Source organism: Psammomys obesus, unplaced genomic scaffold (assembly GCF_907164565.1).
Source record: "Psammomys obesus unplaced genomic scaffold, mPsaObe1.curated_primary_1811, whole genome shotgun sequence".
In the NCBI taxonomy this organism is placed as follows: Eukaryota; Metazoa; Chordata; class Mammalia; order Rodentia; family Muridae; genus Psammomys; species Psammomys obesus.
In genome coordinates, this window is record NW_026590062.1 from 11,722,933 (window position 1) to 11,747,294 (window position 24,362).

Consider the following 24,362-nt stretch of genomic DNA (forward strand, 5'->3'; position numbering starts at 1 on the left):
CCCGGACCGCGCCAGCCCGCAGTGGGGGCCCCGGGCGGCCCCTCGCTGCCCGCCGGAGACGGTGGCCGAGCGGGCGGGCGCGTAGACCCTCCGGGAAGGGCTTATTCTCTCGCTCCATTCTTATTTTTTTTCGGGGGGGGAGGGAGGGAGAGCCAGCGAGACGAGCTTTCGGGGCGCGCTGGTGAGGTGGGAGGGGGCGGGGGGGCCAGCCGACTGGCTTCTCCGGCGGATGTGTGGGAGCGGCGGAGGGGACAACAACTTGCTGGTTTTCAGGTTGGGTTAACGGCATGGAGAACAGTCACCCCCACCACCACCACCAGCAGCCCCCGCCGCAGCCCGGCCCTTCGGGCGAGAGAAGGAACCACCATTGGAGAAGTTACAAGTTGATGATTGACCCGGCTCTGAAGAAGGGGCACCATAAGCTGTACCGCTACGATGGGCAGCATTTCAGCCTGGCGGTGAGTGGCCGGCGCGCCTTCCCGCCACCCCCACCGCCCCCGTGGGGTCCCCAGACGGGGGCGGACAGAGGGGGACCCCTCTCCCAGCCACCTGGCCAACTGTCAGCCGGGGCCCCCCAGCCCGGAGGGGGGCGCCCGCCCCTGCCCCCGGGGGCGGCGCGGCCCTTCCACGCTGAGCCCCCCCCCCCCCCGTCCCTGCCCACAGATGTCCAGCAACCGCCCGGTGGAGATCGTGGAGGATCCCCGGGTGGTCGGAATCTGGACCAAAAACAAGGAGTTGGAGCTGTCGGTGCCCAAATTCAAGGTAGGACCCCTCCTCTCTGTCTTATGGTCCCTCCCCCCCCAACCCCCCTTCCCCGAGTTCGAAAATAACGCCAGTCCTGACCAAGCCCAGCCGAGTTCCCGCCGTTCAGGGCTGGGAAGTTTTGGCGGGGAGGGGGTACGGGGGTGACCCCTCCCGGCCACTGTAAACAAAATAACCCCCGGGGAAACTGTAACGAGGGCGCTGATACAGCGGCCAGCCGGCCCCCGGGTCCCCACCTGAGCCCTGCGCCCAGGGGCCTGGCTCGGGGACCCGCCCCCCTTTCCAGCCCTTTGCCCTTAAAGGGGGCAACTTCCTAGACCAGAGGGTCGCCCCGGAACCAGCAGCAAGGAAAAGAGGCCAGAGTAGGGGTGGGGAAAGAGAAACTGTTTCTTTTTCCCCTTTCCTTTCGAACTCAGAGGACTTCCAGGTTCCAAACGATTTAATCCTCTGCTTCCCAGGCCCGCCCGCATGCTTTTTTGTTTTGTTTTGTTTCTTTTCCAAAACATTAAAAAAAAAAAATCATCATTTATTGTTTTTAACTGCTGGGCGAGTGAGGACTGTCGTGTTTTCTCTCTGGTTTTAATGTTTTCCCAACTCCCTCCCCCCGCGGCCCCGGCCAGATCGATGAGTTCTACGTGGGCCCTGTGCCTCCAAAGCAGGTGACATTTGCCAAGCTGAATGACAACATCCGTGAAAACTTTCTAAGGGACATGTGCAAAAAGTATGGGGAGGTGGAGGAGGTGGAGATCCTGTATAATCCGAAGACCAAGAAGCACCTGGGCATTGCCAAGGTGGTCTTCGCCACCGTGAGGGGCGCCAAGGAGGCCGTCCAGCACTTGCACAGCACTTCTGTCATGGGCAACATCATCCACGTGGAACTGGACACCAAAGGTTAGTGGTGGCGGCCCGTGGGGGGGGCACCTGTCAGTCTGCATCCTCCTCCCTTCAGAGTTAGGAGAACCCCTCTCCTGGGGCCTCTTCCTTGGGACCCCCCCCCCCATCACCTTATTTATTTCTTGTCCCCTCCGGAGGGCAGAGTCACATGGAGCCAAATGTGTTGTCTGTTGCTAGGAGACAGGCTATAATTTACCAAATGTGCCAGCCCTTGGCCACTGCACCCTTAGGGACCACCCGGAGGCCTTCCCCCTACTACACCCCCGTGGGCCCCTCTCGACGAGCCCCAGCGGCCTCTGTTTAGAGAGTCCCTGCCTGTGTTAGGGGAGAAGGGAGGGTTTGTTTATTTATAGGGGGGCAGAGGGAGAACCCTGTGCCTTTAAATTCATAAAAATCGTTCCTTAAGGATCTAGGGTGCCATGCCCCCCACCCCCTACTGGTGCCCCTTCCCTGAACCAATCTGAGCCGGAGTGTTTCATTGATAATGTTAGGATAGCACTGATAGTGGATCTTGGGGGCGGGCTGCTCTGGGTGCTCAAGGGTTGACACTTGTCTTCCCTCCTCTCTCTTAAAGAGACAGCAGCACCTCTGTCTGCTCAGTCGGGCTGGGGAACCACACCTCCTTGTCCAGGGCTGCTGCCTCTCTCCTGGAGTCCTGCCTCAGGACTCGGGGAGAGGCCTGGCAAGACTCAGGAAGGCCTTCCCCCTAAGTTTCTAAAAGCTGCCGGCCAATCCAGGGGAAGGTGAAGGGCGCCCTGGGACCAGGCTGCCGGTGTGGGCCCACTGTTCAGCCAGAGCCGGGGAGGGGCCGCACCAGTGGACCTCGGATGGAGGCCCTGTGCAGCTCAGGGGCGTTGTGAGTGCCTGAGCACACCACCGGCAGGAGAGAAGAACTTTTTTGTTTTGCTCTTAATGGTGGGTCCTTGTTGACTCTCTCTTAAGACCATGTCGGGTGTTGGAAAGGGTTGTGGTAAACCTGAGGGGATTTGGTTACCTACTTGCAGAGCCTGAGCCTATTGTGCCTCTTTAGGACAGAAGCTTGTCATTTCTGTCCATTCTGCAGCTCTCTGGCTCCTCTCCCCCCATCCCCCCTCCCCGTTCCTCAAAGTCTACCAAATCGCTGTCCCCCATCCCTCCCTTCTCTGTGTGTGGAGACTTAATCCACTACCTCTTCTTACAGTAAGCTCGAGTCTGATTTCCCCCAAGACTGAGGCATGCTCACCTCCTCCCCCTCCCCTGCCCACATCTTAGGAAGCACCCACGTCTCCCCACAGTTTCATCTGTGGGGAAGAAGGGGTGTGGGGGAAGAAAAGACAGAAACACAGCCCTTGTATACTACCACCCATATTAGAGACTGTATTTCGAGAAAGAGACCAGCAAAGTGTAAAGCGTAGCTCCAGGAATGTACCTCCTTTGCATATGTAAGCAGCCACCTCTGCGGTCTATAAATACCAATAATCTGGGGCCTGGTTGGTAAACGTCGCTCTGCTGGGTGGAGAGCTAGGCACGGGGCTCACTGGGCTCGGCAGTCCCCAGGCAGACTTGGGGCCCTCTTGGGGCGTAAGCTAGTGGAAAGCACCACTCAGTTGGTCCGCAGGAATATGTGTTTGACAAACTTTGCTGGTCTTTTGGCCCCGGGTAGTTAAGTCGCCTCTGTGTCACCACACCTCCTCTGTGCAGCTACAGGCTGTGGCTGTTAAGCCTGGGGATGGGGCTGGCTCTGTCGTTAGGAACCATGCTCCAGGCAATGGAGAGAACCTGGCACTGAGGACGGACGGCATTTGGGGGGCTTTGGGGAACCTCTGCTCTAGAAAGACATTACCCTTAGCATCTCAGGATCAGAAAAGTCAGAAAAAAGAGTGTTGCCGCTTTACTGGACAGACGGGTGAGGCACCGAGAGAGGGTAGCAGCGTAATCAGGGGACATGCAGTATCCCCAGGCTTGTGGTCGCAGGCACAAGGGATCCATGAAGATGCTAATAAGCAAGTTGGAATCCCCACAGGGGTGCCTCATGCTGGAGCCTCCATGGATACCCTCTCCCTTGCTGTTACAGGGGAAACTCGCATGCGCTTCTATGAGCTGTTGGTCACCGGCCGGTACACGCCCCAGACCCTCCCAGTGGGTGAGCTGGATGCTGTTTCTCCAATTGTGAGTGAGACTCTGCAGGTAGGCTCATCACTGTTGCTCTTCCGCCTATGGGTGTCTGGTTTTAGGTGCCTGACCACAACCTGCTGTAGGGTCAGAGCTGCTCTAGAAGCCGTTCTCCCAAGATCTGCTTCAGCGTGCTTACCTGGGGCTGAGCCTGCTCACTGTCTGTAGCTTTCAGTCCCCATGGAGTCCCTCCTCCCATTCAATCCTCCAAACCGCGCTGAAATTCCCACAGACCTGGGGCGCTTTTCCATATGAATGTCAAAACTTTGCTATGTTTGGGTGTCTGGGCACCCTTGCACTCCTGTCTCCAGAAAGTTCAGACTGCCTCCTCAGCCCCATGTCTACAAGGACGCTCACCTGTCCACATCCACTGGGCCATAGTTTCAACCTGGGCTTCCACCCCCTCTCCCCCGCCATCGCACCCCACCCTGCCCCATCCCTCAGAGGGTTAAAATCTGTTTACCTGCTGATGGAGAGGCACTGGTCACACTGTTTTAAGTGTTTAGGATTTGTAAGGACAGTCCTTCAAGCCCAAGATCACAGTTGCTGGTCACATCTCTGTCCTGCCCTTTAATGTCAGCTAGACTGAGGCAGGAAGGACATGTCACCATACCAAGATGTCAGGGTCTTCTCTTTCTGCCTCTGGGTTTAGGGAAAGTCCTCCTCAAGTCCAAAGGGTCATCAGCTATACCTAGGGGTAGAAAAACTCTTAAGAGCTTCCCTGACTGTCCGCTCCTTTCCTTGTGCTGGGAAGCCATTCCCAGAGTTGTAATGAGAAGCTGCTCAGTTCCCTTACAGAGATCTGTCCTCCCTCCACTCCCATGATTTCTTTTTCTTTTCCTTCTCTTTCTAGCTATCAGACGCTCTGAAGCGCCTCAAAGATGGCAGCCTGTCTGCAGGCTGCGGCTCTGGCTCCTCCTCTGTCACCCCCAATAGCGGCGGGACCCCCTTCTCCCAGGACACAGCCTATTCCAGCTGCCGTCTGGACACACCCAACTCCTATGGACAAGGCACCCCGCTCACGCCTCGCCTGGGCACCCCATTCTCCCAGGATTCCAGCTACTCCAGTCGTCAGCCCACACCCTCCTACCTCTTCAGCCAGGACCCCACAGCAACTTTCAAGGCCAGGAGGCATGAGAGCAAGTTCACAGATGCCTACAACCGTCGCCATGAGCACCATTACGTCCACAATTCAGCCGTGGCTGCGGTGGCTGGAGCCACGGCTACCTTCAGAGGCTCCTCAGACCTCTCCTTTGGGACAGTTGGCAGCAGCGGCCCTCCCTTCAAGACCCAGTCACAGGATTCTGCCACGTTTGCCCATACTCCACCTCCTGCCCAAGCAGCCCCTGCTTCTGGGTTCAAGTCCGCTTTCTCTCCATACCAGACTCCAGCACCTCCATTTCCCCCGCCCCCCGAGGAGCCCACTGCCACAGCCGCCTTTGGGACTCGGGACAGCGGGGAGTTCCGGAGGGCACCTGCACCCCCACCCCTGCCGCCCTCTGAGCCTCCAGCCAGGGAGAAGCCAGGCACGCCTCCCGGCCCCCCGCCCCCTGACAGCAACAGCATGGAGCTGGGTGGCAGGCCTACCTTCGGCTGGAGTCCCGAGCCCTGTGACAGCCCCGGCACACCCACTCTGGAGTCATCACCTGCAGGGCCAGAGAAGCCCCATGACAGCCTGGACTCCCGCATTGAGATGCTGCTGAAGGAGCAGCGCACCAAGCTGCCCTTCCTGCGCGAGCAGGACTCGGACACTGAGCTACAGATGGAGGGCAGCCCCATCTCCTCCTCCTCCTCCCAGCTCTCCCCACTCACCCACTTTGGCACTAACTCGCAGCCTGGTTTCCGTGGTCCCTCACCACCCTCCTCGCGCCCCTCCAGCACAGGCCTAGAGGACATCAGCCCAACACCACTGCCTGATTCTGATGAGGATGATGACCCAGGCCTGTGCCTGGGGCCCCGGCCCCCACCTGAGCCAGGCCCCCCAGACCCTATGGGTGTTCTAGGCCACACTGCTGAGGTGGCTTTGGACCTGGCAGGAGACAGGACCCCAACCTCAGAGAGGATGGATGAGGTACCACTATGTCTGTCTGTCTGTCTGGGATTGATTTTGTCTGTCTGTGTTCCACTCCTTCCCCCCTTGATACATTGCACTAGCTAAGACAAGGGGGCCAGTGGGACTCGGTTGGCAGTTCTGTCCTTCCTGGAAGAGTTGAGACTTTTCAACTTGGGATAAGTTGTGATTTTGGCAGAGACCCCGGGGACCATTGGCTGTGCTCATGGTCCCAGGTCCTCTTCTCTGTTAGTGGCTTAGGAATGACTGATAAGTCCTGTCACTCAGGCATCCTGAAAGTTGGCCAGGGTGCTGTGTGGGGCTGGCTCAGGAGCACTCCCAAGTGTTGTCTCATGGAGCCCGGTGCACCGGAGAGGGGAGAACACGTGCCGACGGGCATCCCGTCCTCCTCCTGCCATGGGCAGGAAGCAGTTGGGGTTAGCTTTGCAGGGGAACATAGCCTAAGTCAGGTAAAGGTATCCTGTCTGCCCTCTGCCTGCTCCTCTCTTCATTCCATCCCATTTCCTAAGCCTCCAGTCTCAGCCGTTTTGGAGCTGGGAAGGTAAAGGTGTCACTGTCCAGGTTTCCTGGGGGGGGGGGTTATGTCACCCTCCTGGCTCCACGAGATCCTCATCCTGGGCCAGGCCCCTGGCATCACGCGGCCCAACAGGCATAAACAAGTAGAAGCTCAGATACAACCCCATGCTCTTGTGGACACAGAAGGGAGTGTCCTCCTTTTCCCAGCCCAGAGGACTGCTTTGGGAGAGGAGGTGGGGCCACAGGTGGCTGAGGCCTCTGGGAGCCTGCGAGCAGTTCTGGGGAAATGGTTTCTGCCTTTAAGGGTCAGGGCAGGGAGAGTTGACAGGTGTACTAGCGCTAACTAGGCTGGAGGCCCCTCCCCCATCCCTTCTAGCCAGCCTAGGTTTGGCGGATGTTTGTCGTGCCAGCCACCTGGTCCAGGGCTTGAGCAGCTCCCAGTTGCTGGAGAGCACGGGCCGCCCTCACACGTACTCACTCCCTGGACTTAAGAAAATGAGAGGAAACTAAGGCTGGGAGGGAGGGCTGGTCTTGGGGTGCCCCAGGACCGAAGCCCAGACCGAAGCTTCAGAGTAGGGTTGAGCATCTGGCCGACCCTCGGGTGCCCTCTGCTGGCGGCCGGGAGAGCAGTACTAGGTTCTGTGTCTTGTCTTTTGTGGAGTCTGTAAGATAAAGGGCTCTGCCCATGATGGGTGAGGTAGAGAGGAGGCAGCGGCGTGGAGGAGACCGGTGGGGAAGGACAGGATAGCCAGGGGCTGGTGATTCAAGATACAAGTTTCAGCCCCAGAGTCTTAGCTGTCTCGTCACATGGACTGTGTGACCTAGAGGAAGGCATTTTCCCTCTAGTCTCAGTTTCATCATCTGTTGAGTGGGACAGTAGGAGTCCTGCCGCACCATCTCCATGGAAACGAGGTGTCGCCCGGGAAGCCCGGGCGTTATTCACCTAGACCTACAGGAACTGCAGCCAGCTGGTTCCCACCCGCTGTGCCCAGGGAGGGAGGGGGCAGAGCCAGAGCTTTCCTGTGCCCCCGTGATTGGCTGGCTGTAGAGGGCGGGGTTAACCCTCTGTGCGCTGTTCGGCTGTGCTGAGGTGCTGTCCAGAGCTGATTCTTTCTCTTCTTGCTCAGCCTGCCACTTCCTCCCATGGGCACCTTGTCATACATAGATGTGTGGTTTGTAGAGGGGAGATGAGAGTCTAGATACTCCTTCCCCGACCGATGTCCCCTCCCTCCGAAGCTCTCCTCACCAGGTGGTGTGACCTCTGACCTCGTAGTGCCCCCTCAGCCTTCCAAAGCACTTGCTTCCTTTCTTAACATTTTCACCCAGGGAGGGGTCCGACCCACACAGGAGTCCGGTGTGGGACTGGACTTCGTCTTTTGTCACCTTTTCTCCAGTTCCCAGGCTCTCATTCCCAAAGACCCAGGTCTCAAAGTGAAGCTCCCACCCCCATCATTTTTTGGCCCAGGTTGTCCTTGACTGCCCCCCCCACCTCCTTGCCTTCTAACAACAGCTCTTGATGACGTGGGCGGGTGTCTGGAACAGGCGTCCCAGCCCCAGTTCTCACCGTCACTTGTGGCTCTCTGGTCTCTTCCTCACGTGTCAGGAGGAGCCTCACTCTGTGGGGTTTCCCTGCAGTTTTGGGACAAAACCATGCATGTCTGTAGCTCTCAGCCTTGCCAGCCCATTCTAAAAGCCAAGGGGACTTAAAACAGTGATGGGAAATGATGAAAAAGGTTCAGGGGGAGAGTGCTTGCCCCGAGCTTAGCATGCCCAGCACCTAGCACCCCAGAACCGAACACACACACACACACGAAAGTCCCCTCTTGTTTATGAATCCTTAGTACTGCTAAGTGCTGGGGACCCGGCCAGCCAGCACTTGCTGGGACACCTTTTGCACAAGGCCCTCCTGGCCACCGTGAGGGTCACACACCGACCGAGCCCAGGTGTGGGAGCCACTTCCTGTTTCAGATTGCCAACCCTGTCCCTTACTGGTTTTGTAGTCTCAGAAGTTACTCAAACCTGTCCCAATTTCCTCAGTAAAAGTGGAGATAGCAACCCCACTGCAGAGTTGTTGTAAGAGCTGGCTAATGTATGTAAATGCTCCTGGCGCAGGGGAAACGCTCTGCAGGTGTTAACTCTTTCCTGTAAGCTCTCTCAGACTGCAGCTGAGTTCACTTTACCCTGTTGGCCTTCCCTCTCCTCTCCTCCCCTCTTCTCCACACACTGCCATCGATCAATCGCTCCCCTTAAGCTTCAGCTCCGCCACTTAGAAGTTGAGCTCCAAACAAATCAAGATTTGTGTCTGTCTTCGAGTGAATGTGTTGATGTCCTTTGTATCAAAGGGGAAAGTATGATTTGGGGTGGTTGATTGATTTGCATGAGATTTGTCCCCAGTACTGGTCCTAGGTCTCCTGGCTTCTTCTTGGTGTTTCGAAAGCACTTTCTGAGCTCTTCTCTTACCCTCACTGCTCTCTTTCAGGGCCAGCAGTCCTCAGGAGAGGACATGGAAATCTCAGATGATGAGATGCCCTCGGCCCCCATCACCAGCGCTGACTGCCCCAAGCCCATGGTGGTGACCCCAGGGGCAGGGGCTGTGGCAGCCCCCAACGTGCTGGCTCCAAACCTGCCCCTGCCCCCCCCCCCCGGCTTCCCTCCATTCCCCCCACCTCCCCCCCCACCCCCACCACAGCCTGGCTTTCCCATGCCCCCACCTTTGCCCCCGCCCCCGCCTCCCCCAGCCCATCCTGCAGTGACTGTGCCCCCGCCACCCTTGCCAGCACCGCCAGGCGTCCCGCCCCCGCCCATCCTGCCACCACTGCCACCCTTCCCACCAGGCCTGTTTCCGGTGATGCAGGTGGACATGAGCCACGTGCTGGGTGGCCAGTGGGGCGGCATGCCCATGTCCTTCCAGATGCAGACGCAGATGTTAAGTCGCCTCATGACGGGCCAGGGTGCCTGTCCCTACCCCCCGTTCATGGCGGCTGCGGCAGCCGCTGCTTCAGCTGGGCTGCAGTTTGTCAACCTGCCCCCCTACCGGGGCCCGTTCTCACTGAGCAACAGCGGCCCAGGCCGTGGGCAGCATTGGCCACCCCTGCCCAAGTTTGACCCCTCAGTGCCACCACCGGGCTATGTGCCTCGTCAGGAGGACCCACACAAGGCCACGGTAGACGGGGTCCTGCTGGTGGTACTCAAGGAACTCAAGGCCATCATGAAACGAGATCTCAACCGGAAAATGGTAGAGGTGGTGGCCTTCCGGGCCTTTGACGAGTGGTGGGACAAGAAGGAGCGTTTGGCCAAGGTATGTAGACGGGGTGTGTCGAGAGGGCAGGGTGAGAACCGGATAGGCATGCCTTTCTCCAAAGATGTGTTACTGGGCGTGTGTCTGCCTCCGGCCCCAGGATGAGGCTCCTTTAAACAGGGTCTTGGGAGGCAGAGGCAGGTGGATCTCTGTGAGTTCAAGGCCAGCCTGAGTTCTAGGACAGCCTGGGCTACACGGAGAAACCCTGTCTTGAAAAACCAAAATAAATAAATAGATAAGTAGATAGATGAAAATCTAAATGACTGAACAGCCTAGAACCGTGGCCACTGCCTGTGTGTGGCTTTCTCTTTAAACAAGAGAAGATGGAATGAAATGAAAGTACAGCTCACACGCAGCTCCTCATTTTCCCATGCTGAGCTTCAGATGCCCAGGGGCTTCCTGACCAGTGGCTGCCAGGCGGTCCCACAGCCAAGACCTGGTGCCTGACTCACCTTCCTTTTCTTTTCTGATAACTTTGGCACAACGTCTAACCTCGTGGGGACCTCTGCTTTTCCTTTTCCTGGAGCTTGTCTATCCAGACCTTCGTATACGATCCCTAACTGTCTTCTCTACTTAAGAAAGGACACTTTTCTTGGATCCTTTTTCTTTAAGAGATGAAGTCTCTGCCAGGTATGGTGGCACCTTTAGTCCCAGCACACTGGGAGTTAGAGGCAGGCACATCTCTGTGAGTTCGAGGCCAGCCTGGTGTACAAAACAAGTCGAGGACAGCCAGAGAGAGCTACTACACAGAGAAACACTGTCTGGGAAAACCAAAGGGGGGAAAAGAGGTGGAGTCTCAGCCTGTGTTTCACAGGCTCAAGCATGCTCCTGCTTCAGCCTTCTTAGCTGCAGTGACAGGCACTGCCTGGCTTTATGTGTTTAAAATCCTCCCAGTTAGGCTGGGAGCAGTGGCACGCACCTGTAATCGCAGCACTGGGCGTGGGGGTGGGGTGCTGTGGCAGAGGCCCTGGGATCTCTCTGAGCTTGAGGTTAGCCAGGGTTACATCGTGAGTCCCTGTCTCAAAACAGCAAATGATAGTAATAAGCCAGTCTTTAATCCCAGCACTCGGGGGAGGCAGAAGCAGCCAGATTACTGTGCGTTTGAGGCCAGCCTGGTCTACAGATCGAGTCCAGGACAGCCAGGGCTACACAGAGAAACCCTGTCTAGAAAAAAGAAAAAAGATAGTAGTAGTAATAATTAAAAGAAAAGCCTCCGTTGCTGCCCTTGCCTCTAGTTCTGTCTGCTCTTCTCCCCAATCCCAGAGGAAAGCAGACTTGCCAGTTTTGCTGCCCCTTACAGTGGACTTTAGGGAACACTATGACTAGGAACTTGCTCTCTGCGGTCTAGGTGAGTCCTGTTAGGCCTCATACCGTGTGGCAGTAAAAACAGGAGGAGCTACCTACCGCAGAATTCTTTGCTTGACTTGTGTTGCCCACCCCCATGAGTCATGGTCACAGCTAACTAAAGCTTAAAGTGTCGGTGCCCTCAAGATGGCCCATTTTGTCAGGCTCTCCTGCCATCCTTTCAAGAAAGACAGTCAGAGCCTAGAGAGTGGCCACTTGTGGGTGAACAATGAACATCTATACAGACTTGTTCTATATTTCGCTTTTTTTCATTGTTGTTTTTGAGAAAAGGTTTCACTCTGTTGCTTCCTGGGTGTCTATGCTAGCCCAGGCTAGCGTCCAACTTGGTAACCTGCCTGCCTCTGCCTCCTGATAACCTTGCTTTATTTATTATTATTATTATGTTGTTGTTGTTGCTGTTGTTTTTCAAGACAGGGTTTCTCTGTGTAACAGCCTTGGCTGTCCTTGACTTATTTTGTAGCTCAGGCTGGCCTGGAACTTACAGAGATCCAACTGCTTCTGCCTCCGTGAGTGCTGGGATTAAAGGCATGTGCCACCATGCCCAGCTGAGTCCTGGCTTTAAAAGTGTGCAGTACCTCAGATGGCCATCACACAAATTGTAGCGAGTCTTGTTTTTATTAAAACTAAATCTTGTTTAGGTTTAAATGAAATAATTAATGAGGCCAGGTGCTGCATGACTTTAATCCCAGTATTTGGGAGGCAGAGGCCAGCCTCGTCTACATAGCAGGTTACAGGAGAGCCTGGGCTCAAAAACAAACAAACAAACAACAACAAAAAAAAAAGAACCAAGGCTAACCTCAAATTCCCTTTGTAACAGATTTTACACTAAGAATTTTCCTGCTTTCACCTCTAGGGCATTGGGATCCCAAGTGTGCCTGACCACGCCCAGTTTAGCAGATGCTGGGAACGGGACCCTAGGCAAGCACTCTTCCAGCCCAGCTGTAGCCCTAGCTCTGAATAAATTCTTTAAGCTGTTGGCAGTGCCTGAGCCAGATGTGAAGCACACCTGTAATCTCAGGAGTATCAGGAGTTTAAGGCCAGCCTTAGCTACACAGTTCCATGCTAGCCCGTAACACAGCAGAAATGGGTTACAAAGATGTCTCAGCAGGTAAAAGCACTGGCTGCTCTTGCAGCGGACCCAGGTGTGGTTGTCAGCCACTGCATGGTGTGTCAGAACTTCATAAATCCAGATCTAGGAGATCCAAACTCTTTCCTGGCCTCCATAGACATCAGAGATACATAAAGACACAGCACACGTACACATCAAACTGAAATAACCCTTTAAAAGAAATTCTATAACAAATTCAAAAGGCCAGTCACTTGAGTTTGATTTTCTGTTGTATTTTATTTTGAGGTAGGGTCTTGTGTGACCCAGGTTGGCCTCAGGCTTGTTGGGTAGTCAAACAAAGGTGGCCTTACATGCCTCCCATCTGCCAAGTGGTAAGATTACAAGCCTGTGCCACCAGCCCCAGTTCTGTTGTTATGGTTATTTGTGTGTTTGTTGGGTGGTGCTTTGCCTGCATGTATGTAAATGCAGTGAGGCTGGCCTGGGGTCCACAGGGGAAGGAACAGGGCACCAGATGCCATCAAACTGGAGTTACAGATGGTTGTGAGCCACCATTTGGGTGCTGGGAATGGCACCCATGTCCTCGACAAAGGCAGCCCGTGCTCTTAACCGCTGAGCCATCTCTCCAGTCCCCTTAACTCTCTCCTTTTCTTTCTTTTTTTTTTTTTTTAAGCACTAGCTCAAGAAGTAAAAGTGGTTTCAGTTAACTTTTGAAGCAAGAAAAGCTTATGCTCTGTCCCTTCTCTTATGAGTATATGGAATCAGCTGTGTAAACACTGTGGACAGTTTGTAACACACTGGAACCACGGGGCGCAGGGAATTAGGACTTTGTAAATGTGTTGAGTGTGGACCTTGGTTCCTGTGGCAATGATGCCGACATGTCCTTAGAGGACTCACCTGTCAGCCTCGCCTCCCACGTGGTGGCTACTGCTTCAAGAACTGTGGCTATAGTGGTGTGTTGTTGGTGAGGCCATGATGGAGGGGCAGGGCAGGGCTCTAGAACCCCAGGACGGGAGTTCAGTGTGGCCAGGTATGTGGGAAGACAGTGTACCACTACCGGAGCCTGCCAGCAGGGGGCGGCGGCCATCCTCTGACTGCTCACTGTCCTTTCCTCTCCCATCCCAGGCCTCGCTGACCCCCGTGAAGTCTGGGAAGCATAAGGACGAGGACAGGCCAAAGCCCAAAGACCGAATCGCCTCATGTCTGCTGGAGTCGTGGGGCAAGGGTGAAGGCCTGGGTTACGAGGGCCTAGGCCTGGGCATTGGACTGCGTGGTGCCATTCGCCTGCCATCCTTCAAGGTCAAGAGGAAGGAGCCACCAGACACAGCCGCCTCTGGTGACCAGAAGCGGCTGCGGCCCTCAACATCTGTGGATGAGGAAGATGAAGGTTTGTGCTCTGGGCCGCTGTCTGTCTGTCTGGCTGTCTGTCGCCCTTTTTCCTGTCTGTGCATCCCAGTTCTGACTCCTGCTATTTCCACAGAGTCAGAAAGGGAGCGTGACCGGGACATGAGTGATGCCCCCTGTGAACTAGCCAAGCGGGACCCCAAGAGCGTGGGTGTGAGGCGCCGGCCAGCGCGGCCACTGGAGCTGGACAGTGGCGGGGAAGAGGATGAGAAGGAATCCTTGTCTGTGTCGTCGTCTTCGTCGGCGTCCTCGTCCTCAGGATCTTCTACCACCTCACCCTCGTCCTCAGCCTCAGACAAGGAGGAGGACCGAGAAAGCACTGAGGAGGAGGAGGAAGAGGAGGAGGAGGAGGGCAGGCCCAGGAGCCGTGTATCCTCACCCTCATCCTCGTCCACCTCTGATAAGGTCTGGATCGGGGAGGCTCCTGGGTGCTGGGTGCTGGGGATGTGAGCCTTCAGCTTACCTATGTCCCTCTACCCCCAGGAGGATGATGATGACAGTGATGACCAGAATGATTCTGACATCGATGATCAAGATCCAGCGCTGTCAGAGGCGAGTGAGAAGGACAGCGGAGAGTCTGAGGAAGGTAAGCAAGGAGGTGGGCTGCCTGGCCCAAGCCCATGCTCCCAGGGCAGAAGTGGAGCGTTGGTCACTGATGTTCTGCGGCCAGTATTAGTGCTTTTGAGAGGTTTGCTCCTTAAAGCACGTACCTCACGTGTCAGGATTCCAGCTACACCAAATGACAGAACAGGTGAATCCATAGAGCCAGAAAATGCGTAAGCTGGTGAGGGTACTTAAGCTGTGTTGATGGAGGTGCTTAGGACTGAGCGAAGCGGGGGTCGCCATATCGGGAACCTGAATGTCCACTTCAGAGGGAACCGTTTTATGTTAATTTTACCTTGCTCTTTTTATGCTGAGGGCTAGTTTCCTCTCCTTCAGCGTCTTGAGGGTTGTGTTTCAGAGGGCATCCTGCTCCAGGCCTTTGGGGAGCTCTAGCACGGGGCAGGAACACCACTGGCCATGAAATAACCCCTTCCCAACTCGTGTCATTCACACAGAGGAGACAGAGAGCATCGCCACCTCAAAGGCCGCAGCTGAGTCGGCCTCATCCAGTGAAAGTTCGGAATCTTCTGAGTTTGAATCCAGTTCTGAGTCCTCATCCTCATCTTCATCATCAGAGGACGAAGAGGAGATGACTGCACCTGGGGAGGAAGAAGGAGAGGAGGAGGAAGAGAAGGAGACGGCAATGGCTGCAGCGACAGTAGTGGCGATTGCCGAAGAGAGCATGCCTCTGGCAGGTGGCCAGGACTTCGAGCAGGACAGGGAAGAAGTGCCTGTGGGCCCAGGAGTCCCCATGGCTGAGTCCTTGGGCACAGAAGAGGAAGTGGACATTGAGGCTGAGAATGAAGCCCCTGAGATGCAGGCTGCCCTGCAGGATGAGCCTCCATTGCCCGTGGGCGCTCAGGAGCCGGAAGAGAACAAAGAGCCCCCAGAAGAGCCAAGCCCAAACACACCAGAGGACATGTTGCTCTCTCCAGAGCTCCCTGCCAAGGAGACGGAGGCCCAGCCCCCATCACCTCCTGAACATGGTCCAGGTAATCCTGCAGCCTCTTGGGTGGGAGCGGGCCATGATGCAGAAAGCTGGCTTGTGTTTCTGTCATCAGAACCAGCCCAGGTTCTCTGGAAGGGCCTCAGCTGACGCCCTTCCCTGGAATCACTGATGGGCCCAAGGGTTATTCTTCGGCCCATGTTTTCCTGAGGTGCCCCATACACACGCTTGGCGGGGAACCCACGGTTGGTTTAGTGGCAGGCGGCCTGGGAGTGCTGGGTCAGTGGGTTCGTCATCCTGCACCCACCACCTTGACCAAGCAGTGCAAAGCACGTGACAGGCTCATTGCTGGGGCCTTGGGATGGGAGTGTCTGCAGTGGCAGAAATGGTCTGCCAGACAGTGTTGCTACTGAGCCCCTCCTCTGAGGAACCTGTATTATGACTTAATTCAAATTCATCTTAACATTTCAGAATAGTTAGCACAGCCGCATGTGGCTAGTATGTACCTTTTTGAAATCCAGGGAAGGAAACTTTAGATTTTGTTTAATGTATCTCATATCACTGAGTACAGAGCACAGGTCTTTGAATAGGAACTCACTCTGAAGGTTCTTTCGGTCTGCAGGACTGTTCTGGGCATTGTCAATACAACAATAGATCAAATGGACGGAAGATACCCGTCCTTGTGAAGCACATACATACTCTAGGTCAGAGTGACAGGCCACAACACACGGGAAAACTTAGATCCCAAGAGAACAGAGGCAAATGCCAGGAGAAATGGGTGAAGACTGACAGGTAGAAGGTGGAAGCTGAGTTGGAGCGGGTTTTCCTGGAGGTTTTGCTCTCGGCAGTGCTAGGGTCCAAACCCAGGACCTTGCACACGCCAGGCGAGTCCGCTACCATTATGCCACACTCTGGCCACATGGACATAGTTCGGAAGGCTAGCATTATTCCTCCCTACACTTATGAAGCCCCTCCTGGGTACCTGCCCCTGGGCTGGTTACTGAAAAGCCTTGAGTGAGCAGTGTCTGTGTGTTGAGTGCATAGTAGGACAGTAAGGAGATAAGGCGTCGGAATTAAGTAACAATGCCCTGGTCTTTTGCCTCTTTCCACAGAGGAGGATGTGGAAGTGGAGCCCGAGCCGCCTCCGATGCTCTCCTTGCCCCTGCAGCCACCATTGCCACCCCCTCGACTACCCCGGCCACCCAGCCCACCCCCTGAGCCTGAGACCCCAGAGCCCCCCCAAGCCTCCTGTCCCCCTGGAGCCTCCCCCTGAAGACCAGCCTCCACGTACTCCGGGCCTCTGTGGCAGCCTGGTCAAGTCACAGAGCACAGAGACAGTGCCAGCCACCCCAGGCGGAGAGCCTCCGCTGTCAGGGGGCAGCAGTGGCCTGTCACTGAGCTCCCCACAGGTGCCTGGCAGCCCCTTCTCCTACCCGTCCCCGTCCCCGGGCTTGAGCAGCGGGGGCCTTCCACGGACACCTGGTCGGGACTTCAGTTTCACACCCACCTTCCCTGAGCCCGGTGGGCCCCTGCTTCTGCCTGTCTGTCCCCTCCCAGCCGGTCGTCGAGATGAGCGCTCGGGCCCGCTGGCCTCCCCCGTGCTCCTGGAGACCGGCCTACCTCTCCCACTTCCCCTGCCTTTACCCTTGCCTCTGGCGTTGCCTGTCCCTGTCCTAAGGGCCCAGCCTCGGCCGCCTACCCAGCTGCCTCCTCTGCTGCCTGCTACCCTAGCTCCCTGCCCAACCCCCATCAAGAGGAAGCCAGGCCGGCCCCGGCGATCCCCACCATCTATGCTGTCCTTGGATGGGCCTTTGGTCCGGCCACCGCCGGGGCCTGCCCTTGGGAGGGACCTTCTGCTCCTGCCAGGCCCACCACAGGCTCCCATTTTCCCCAGTGCACATGACCCTCGGGCAGTGACCTTGGACTTTCGGAACGCAGGGATTCCAGCCCCCCCACCACCCCTCCCACCTCAGCCCCCTCCACCCCCACCCCCACCACCTGTCGAACCCACCAAGCTGCCCTTCAAGGAGCTGGACAACCAGTGGCCCTCTGAGGCTATTCCCCCAGGACCTCGCCGTGATGAGGTCACTGAGGAGTACATGGACCTAGCCAAGGCGAGGGGACCATGGCGACGGCCGCCTAAGAAGCGCCACGAAGACCTAGTGGCCCCGTTGGCCTCACCCGAGCCCTCCCCGCCCCAGCCTCTCTTCCGGCCCCGCTCAGAGTTTGAGGAAATGACCATCTTGTATGATATCTGGAACGGTGGCATCGACGAGGAGGACATCCGCTTCCTGTGTGTCACCTACGAGCGCCTGCTGCAGCAGGACAACGGCATGGACTGGCTGAATGACACACTCTGGGTCTACCATCCTTATATCCTGCCGGGCTTGGGGGCCGCACCCCCCGGAAGCAGGAAGGCTCTCTAGGCATAGCACCTTGTCTGTAGCAGTCAAGCACCAGGGAGGCAGTAGCACAGTCACTGCCGCTTACCAGGTGGTGGGCCTGCCAAGCCTGTCTCGGGTGCAAACGTAAGGGTGAGGAGTGTATGACTTAGCAATAGCGGAGGAGACCAAGCTGGGCTCCATCAGCAAGGCTCTGCCTGGCCCAGCTGACTCCCGGTGGCCCAGTGATACTCAGTGCAGTTGGTTGTCTCATTTTACGCTGGCAGAAACTGTTCGGAGAGGATTGGTGAGCTGCCCAAAGCTGCCACACAGCCACCGAGTGGCAGAGCTGAGGTTTGAAGACAAAGCCTGCTCTTGAACCCAGCACTTTTCTGTGATGCTGTCCTGAAGGTGGTTGGTTGTATACGGTGCTGGTATAGGGCTGATGCTGTCTCGTTCCCCATTGTCCACCCTAATTTGAGCATTAGCTGTCTCAGGAGCTCTGCCAGAGTACTCTGACTAAACTTACCTATTCATAGGTTCATCATTATTCCTATTTTCGGGTGGGACACAGGCAGAAAATAGCAATAAGCATGCCCCATGTCACGCACTAGGTGCAGGCCAGCAGAGCTAGCTTAGGTGGCGTCAAAGTGGGTGGTGGAACCTGCCATCCTTACCCCTAGACGTGGGGCTGAGGAGGACAGGCAGGGGGGCCAGGAGGGGGATCTCTGAGACATGTACGTGGCCCTTGACCCACACCCACCCACCAGCCTCTCCTCGGCAAAGAAGAAGAAGCGGGACGATGGCATCCGAGAGCATGTGACGGGCTGTGCCCGAAGCGAGGGCTTCTATACCATCGACAAGAAAGACAAGCTGAGATACCTCAACAGCAGCCGAGCCAGCACTGATGAGCCGCCCATGGACACCCAGGTACCGTGAGCCCGGCCTGCGTGAGCCTGCGCTGAGTCAGGGGGCTCCGGCCAGGGGCTCTGTCCTATGTGTTTGGGCTGTGGGAGGTGAAAGGTGAGGGTGGTGGGTAGAGGCTCATGAGTTCTAGAGGAGTCTGCCCTCTGCAGGTAGACTGTCTCAGAGTTTAAAAAAAAAAAAAGTTTTGCTTTTTATTCTGTGGGTAGCAGAGAACTCCAAATGGTGTTTTGTTTCTGTGTTTCAAGAAACACAAAATATATTCTTTTCTTTTTTTGCATTGTGGGCCCAAATGATTTTTAACCCTGGCCATAAGCACATTTCTAAGAAGTTGGCTTTTTTGGGTTTTTTTTCTTCTCTATTCGGAATACACCTGTAGTATTATACTAGGCATCAGTGAATAAAACAAAGTTATTCTCATGGCGTGGAATGAACATTCAAGCCTGTGTACAATCAGGAGCAAATGCTGTGGATAAGAGGGAGGTTAGCAAGTGCAAGGGGGTCAGAGAAGGTCATGTTGACTCTAAGTGAAGAGGGGGGAAGCCACATAGACCTACAGGAAAAGACCACTGAGAACAGAAAAGTAATTTGATAAGTCAGGGAGGCCCTCAGTTGTGAGAGAAAGAGAAAGCATTTCACGATGCTGATGGGAGCCAGACAGTGGTGGTGGAGCGTGTCTTTAATCCCAGCACTCGGGAGTCAGGCAGGTGGATCTCTGTGGGTTTGAGGCCAGCCCCTAGGGCTACATAGAAAAACCCTGTCTCGGAAAACCAAAGCTAACGATAGGAAGAGATGGAAAGGCCAGAGATGTTCCAAGCTGGGAGGCAGGGACAGAGCTGGGGAGGGTGTGGCAGGGCCTCCTATGCCCCTCCCTGACATGTCCTCCTGTCGTGCCAGCAGGGTATGAGCATCCCGGCACAGCCGCACGCCTCCACCCGGGCAGGCTCGGAGCGGCGGTCTGAGCAGCGACGCCTGTTGTCCTCCTTCACCGGCAGCTGTGACAGTGACCTGCTCAAGTTCAACCAGCTCAAGGTGAGGCTAGGCCTTCTCCGGGCAACCAGCTCAGCAGTGGGACACAAGCAGCTCATCCATCCTGTTCTTTCCTCCCCTAGTTTCGGAAGAAGAAGCTCAAATTCTGTAAGAGCCACATTCACGACTGGGGCCTGTTTGCCATGGAGCCCATTGCTGCTGATGAGATGGTCATTGAGTACGTGGGCCAGAACATCCGCCAGGTGGGTGCTGCACAGGGGACCAGCGACTGGGGCGCGGGGCCCAAGGAGCCGGCCCGGACTTAAGACTTTTTGCCCCCAGGTGATTGCGGACATGAGAGAGAAACGGTATGAGGATGAAGGCATCGGAAGCAGCTACATGTTCAGGGTAGACCATGACACCATCATTGATGCCACGAAGTGCGGCAACTTCGCGCGCTTCATTAACCACAGCTGCAATGTAAGTGCCCAGCGAGGGGCCGAGATGACCCACCTGTGTGCTGCGGGCTCCCAGGCAGGGCAAGCATGCTCAGTCTCCTTTCCAGGCTCCAGCTGACGGGAGGTGACAGGCAGGGATGGGCTCAGAGGCCTGTAAAAGGAGCTTCTCTCCTGAGCTCAGGTGTGATGCCTGTACAGTGGGTACAGGGGGAATTCTGGACTCCCGTGTAAGACAGAAGGTGCTCGAGAGGTGGTCTGGGGACAGGTGTGGTGGCGTAAGTTAAACCCAGCACTCAGGAGGCAGAGGTGGGTGGATTTCTGTGAGTTAGAGGTCAGCCTGGTTTACATAGTGAGTTCTGGCCAGCCAGGATTGCCCAAGTAAGACCTTGTCTCACTGTTTGTCTTGCAAGCACAGAGACCTGAGTTCACTCCCAAAGCCACATAAAAAGGTGTGGTATGATCCCGGGGCTGGGGATGTGGGGACAGGAGAATTCCCTGAGCTCACTGCTCAGCTAGCCTAGCTAACTGGGTGAGCCCCAGACCAGTGAACAACACTGTTGTAGCAGGGAATGATGGGTAGGAACCATAGCCAGCATTAACAGGGAAGGAGGGCTTCGGGGGAAGAGTACAGATCGTTTGGGCTTCAGGTAACCTCTGTAGTAACTGCTTACCTTGTGCTCCAAACAAAAGCAAATACAGGTGATGTGCAAGCGAAGAGGGCAAGATCGTGTCAGTAAAACAGGCAACTGGGGTCTGGAGTTTATGGACTGACTTCTTTAGGGCTCAGAAGTACAGAATTGCCAGGCGTAGTGGTGCACAGGCCTTTATTCCTGGAACCCAGAGAGTTCAGAAGAGGGCACCTGAATCAGGAGTCACGGGTAGTTATGAGCCACCCTGTGGAGGCTGGGAACCACCTAGGTCCTTTTTGCAGGAGCAGCAAGTGTTCTTAGCTGCTCATCATTTTCATTTACCTTCATGCATGGGGGAGCCAACTGGAGAGCTGAGCTGGGGCATCAGTTGGGTTTGGGGTGGCTGCGTGGTGGCCCCCGGCTGACCAGATCCCCGCCTCTCCCACAGCCCAACTGCTACGCCAAGGTGATCACGGTGGAGTCGCAGAAGAAGATCGTCATCTACTCGAAGCAGCACATCAGCGTCAACGAGGAGATCACGTACGACTATAAGTTCCCCATCGAGGACGTCAAGATCCCCTGCCTCTGCGGCTCCGAGAACTGCCGGGGCACCCTCAACTAACCCCCGGGCGCCCCTCGCCCTGGGCCAGGCTCCGCCTCCCACCCATTTCAGGTGCTGTCCCCTCTCCCCAGCAGCCACGCCAGGGCCTGGCGCCCCCAACACTACCCCAAGGACCTACCCGCAGCCCCAGCCCCGCAGCGGGAAAGGGCTTCTCGGTCTCTCTCCACCCGTGTCTTCTGTTCTAAAGATGCTCCTGCAGGCTTTCTGTCCCCCTGGATCTAGCTTTCCACCCCTTGTCCTCTCTCGCTGTCTTCAGCACTAGTCCTTCCCCGTGAATGCTGCTCTGTTGTGTTGTCTTCTCTTTATTTTCTTCCTTGTCCTAAGAAAAGACATTTTAACCATTGAAAATGTGAAGGCAGAATCAGAGGAGGAACCCTGTGGGGCCTGGAGGCCTCAGTGAAACTGTGTGTGGGCCCAGGGTCCAGGCTGACGCCGGGCCAGGTGCTGCAGGAGGAGGGGCCCTCCTTGGCCTCCCCCTCAGAACACTACAAGCCCGGGAGGCCTCTCTGCCTCAGGGTACAGTGCGCAGACCCCACAGTTTCTCCTGGCCTGTTCCCCAGTCTGTCCCTTCCCCTGTGGCTGAGGGTGCCCTTTTCCTGAGGTAGCCCCTGGGGGGGGCTAAGCTGGCCCCAGGCAGGAACTTCCTCTCTGGGTGCTCCCAGCTGCCTACCACCCCCAAATCCTTGGGTTCAATGTTTACTTTCTCATTCGGATGCCAGCAACGATGGAGCCTCCTGGTGTCCCCAGTGCGGTGGGGGCACTGGGAAGGGTGTCTCCACTCTCTGCTGCCTCGGCTTTGCCTGGGTGTAGGGGGTGCCAGGGCCCTCAGGGGCCCCCAGCCCTGCCATTACGGGTTGTCTGACCGTACGCATGTGACATTTTTGTTGATAAGCTTTGCCCCTTTACCCCAACCCACACCCATGTCACCCTGCTGGTGGCCCCCACTGGGGAGGCCAGAGTATTTATTTCCATAGCGAGCAGGCTACTTCTCCCAGAGAAAGGAAAGTAGTCTTGGAAATGATTTTAAAACTCAAATCTACTTTTGGACAGCTCCTGCGGCCGCCCGCCCGCCCTATCCCTATCCTCTTCAGGGTTAATTTCCACGATTTTTTTTTTTCTTAATGTATAAAATCAAAAGGAAGAAGATGATTGTTTTGGTGTTCAGCACCAATTACTGTAGATAGACTGCCATAGCGGACTTTTTCTTGGGAACTTTGTTTCTTGTAGAAACACATGGGAAGAATTGTTTTTTCTTATTCCTTTTTACTTCCATACAAAAAAAAAAAGTAAACCAACAACAAACAGACATACACAAACAGCAAGTCCCGTCCTTTACACCCCCATCCCCACCCCCCACCCCCACCCCCGAAAGCAGAGCAGGCATGTAAATACTTCTGGACCGTGACTGTTGTGACCCGGAGTCCTCACCAAGATGAAAGTGCTCCGGGTGGGGACGACCCACCCGCAGACCAGGCGGCGGAGCCTCTTGGTATCTCAGCTTGTGTCAAGCTTCCTTATCATGTAAATTCTGTACAAAGAATTGTTATTTTTTTTTTTCTTTCTCTCTCTCTCTCTGTCGTTGGTGGTTTTGTTGTGGTTTTTCTTTCCCTCTGTGTTTGCGTCTGTGCCCTCCGGTCTGAAGGTGAAGATGAGTGGCATTAAGACACAGGGTTTCCCTGGGCACAGCGACGACCTTCTCTTCCCATTTGCAGTTTTTTGCATAATTGTGCAAATGAGAAAAAATATTTATTTTTCACACAAAGAAATGTGTAGTGTGTAGAGATGGCTAATTTGAGTTACTTAGCAGCCCACCTCCAGGGCCTGTCTTCATCTTGCCTGCTTCAATCCACCACAGAAGGGTAAGGATGAAGATGCTCAGAGGCCAGGGGACAGATGCGGGCTTCCTGGTTGTGCCTCAGTGAGCCCCGTCACAGGATCCACGTCCATTAACCTTGGCTGCCTTTGAAGAAGGGTGAGGTTTGAGGCTGCTCCTCCCCCAAACCCCTGGCTCACCCCCAGGAATGGTTTGCAATAATCCTAATATGTGGGCTCGTTTTTTTCTTTGGAAGCTTTTGTTATCATTGAATAGATCTCTGCTTTTGAAGGGTCAGGGGTTTCTGATTTTTTTCTTTTTCTTTTTTCCTCTCCCTGCCCCTGCAAAGAAGAGAACCAATAAATTTTGGGGTTGTCTGTGCGTATAGACTTTGTCATCCATATGTAACTTGTTTTTGAAGAGAAGTGTTTCCGTTGTGGGTGTGTCTTGCTGTAAATATTTGTTCATATTTTTGTGAATTCAATACTATGTACCATTGTATTATAGTAACTTTTATAAAGCAAACCATAAATATACTGACTTTTCTTACAGATACGCCGTCTCTCTTGCTCTCCTCCCACCCCTCTCCCCTTTCTCCCTGTTCAAAGTGCACCCTGTTCTTGAGGAGGGTGGACCAGACACTGGAGGAGGGTGTGATAGACCACTCAGAATATTGTGGGTTCCTTTGCTTTTGAGATTGCTGTACTCTGTAGCCCAGGCTACAGCGCCTCTGGCCTCAGCCTCCAGAAATGGGGTTGTAATCAGGACCTTGCCATGCCAGGCTGCCCATTTGATCTTTACTTGATCATAACCGAAGGTTCAGGGACAGTGGGTTCTGAACTGGGTCAGACTATACAGTCAAGCTAGATGTTCTGTCATTTTTGTTTTTTTATTTTTAAGGAGGATTTTTTTCCCTAGGTATTTTTTTTAAGCCCTTAACTATCTTGAGCAGCTAATGATACGTAAATAAGCACAAATCTGCCGTAGTCCCCTCATCCCAGTTACTCCAGACTGAGGCAGGGGCATGACAGGTTCACAATGTGGGCTGTGGAGTGAGCTCAAGTCCAGTCTAGGCAACTTAGAGCCTGCCCCAAGAGAAACAGTATTAAAAAAAAAAAAAGCTGAGAGGTTGGCAAGATGGCTCAGCAGCCAAAGGGGCTTGCTGCAAAACGTGATGTGAGTTTGCTTTCCCTGAGCCCACGCGATGGAAGGAGAGAACAGACTCCTACAAACTGGTCCTCTGTCAGCCACGTGTGCCGTAGCCTGTTCTGGTGACTGGGTAATGGGGTGTGTCCAGGGCGTTTCTGAGAAGACTCAAACCCCAAGGCTGGACATAGTGGCATATCCTCTGTAATCCCCACATTTGGGATGCAGGCAGAGGGCTGGCCAAGAGTTCAGTCCTCAGAACCCACAGTGGCAGGAGAGAGCTGCCCTCTGATTTCACATGTGCGTGCCTACACTCACACGTGTGTCACACACAATAATAATAA

The 24,362-nt window shown here is 55.2% G+C and overlaps 1 protein-coding gene across 1 annotated transcript in view; it reads left to right on the forward strand.

Moving 5' to 3' along the window:
• Positions 1–23,425, forward strand: part of Setd1b (SET domain containing 1B, histone lysine methyltransferase) — a 24,088-nt gene extending 663 nt beyond the window's left edge. Inside the window, 17 exon segments of the mRNA XM_055605881.1 lie at positions 274–458; positions 664–762; positions 1,383–1,653; positions 3,710–3,822; positions 4,661–5,878; positions 8,874–9,692; positions 13,249–13,510; positions 13,604–13,932; positions 14,011–14,113; positions 14,586–15,122; positions 16,189–16,334; positions 16,336–17,449; positions 18,221–18,387; positions 19,282–19,413; positions 19,494–19,613; positions 19,693–19,830; positions 20,886–23,425. Coding sequence (XP_055461856.1) covers positions 288–458; positions 664–762; positions 1,383–1,653; positions 3,710–3,822; positions 4,661–5,878; positions 8,874–9,692; positions 13,249–13,510; positions 13,604–13,932; positions 14,011–14,113; positions 14,586–15,122; positions 16,189–16,334; positions 16,336–17,449; positions 18,221–18,387; positions 19,282–19,413; positions 19,494–19,613; positions 19,693–19,830; positions 20,886–21,059 — 5,913 coding nt within the window. The 5' untranslated portion in view covers positions 274–287 and the 3' untranslated portion in view covers positions 21,060–23,425.
• The last annotated feature ends 937 nt before the right edge of the window (positions 23,426–24,362 follow it).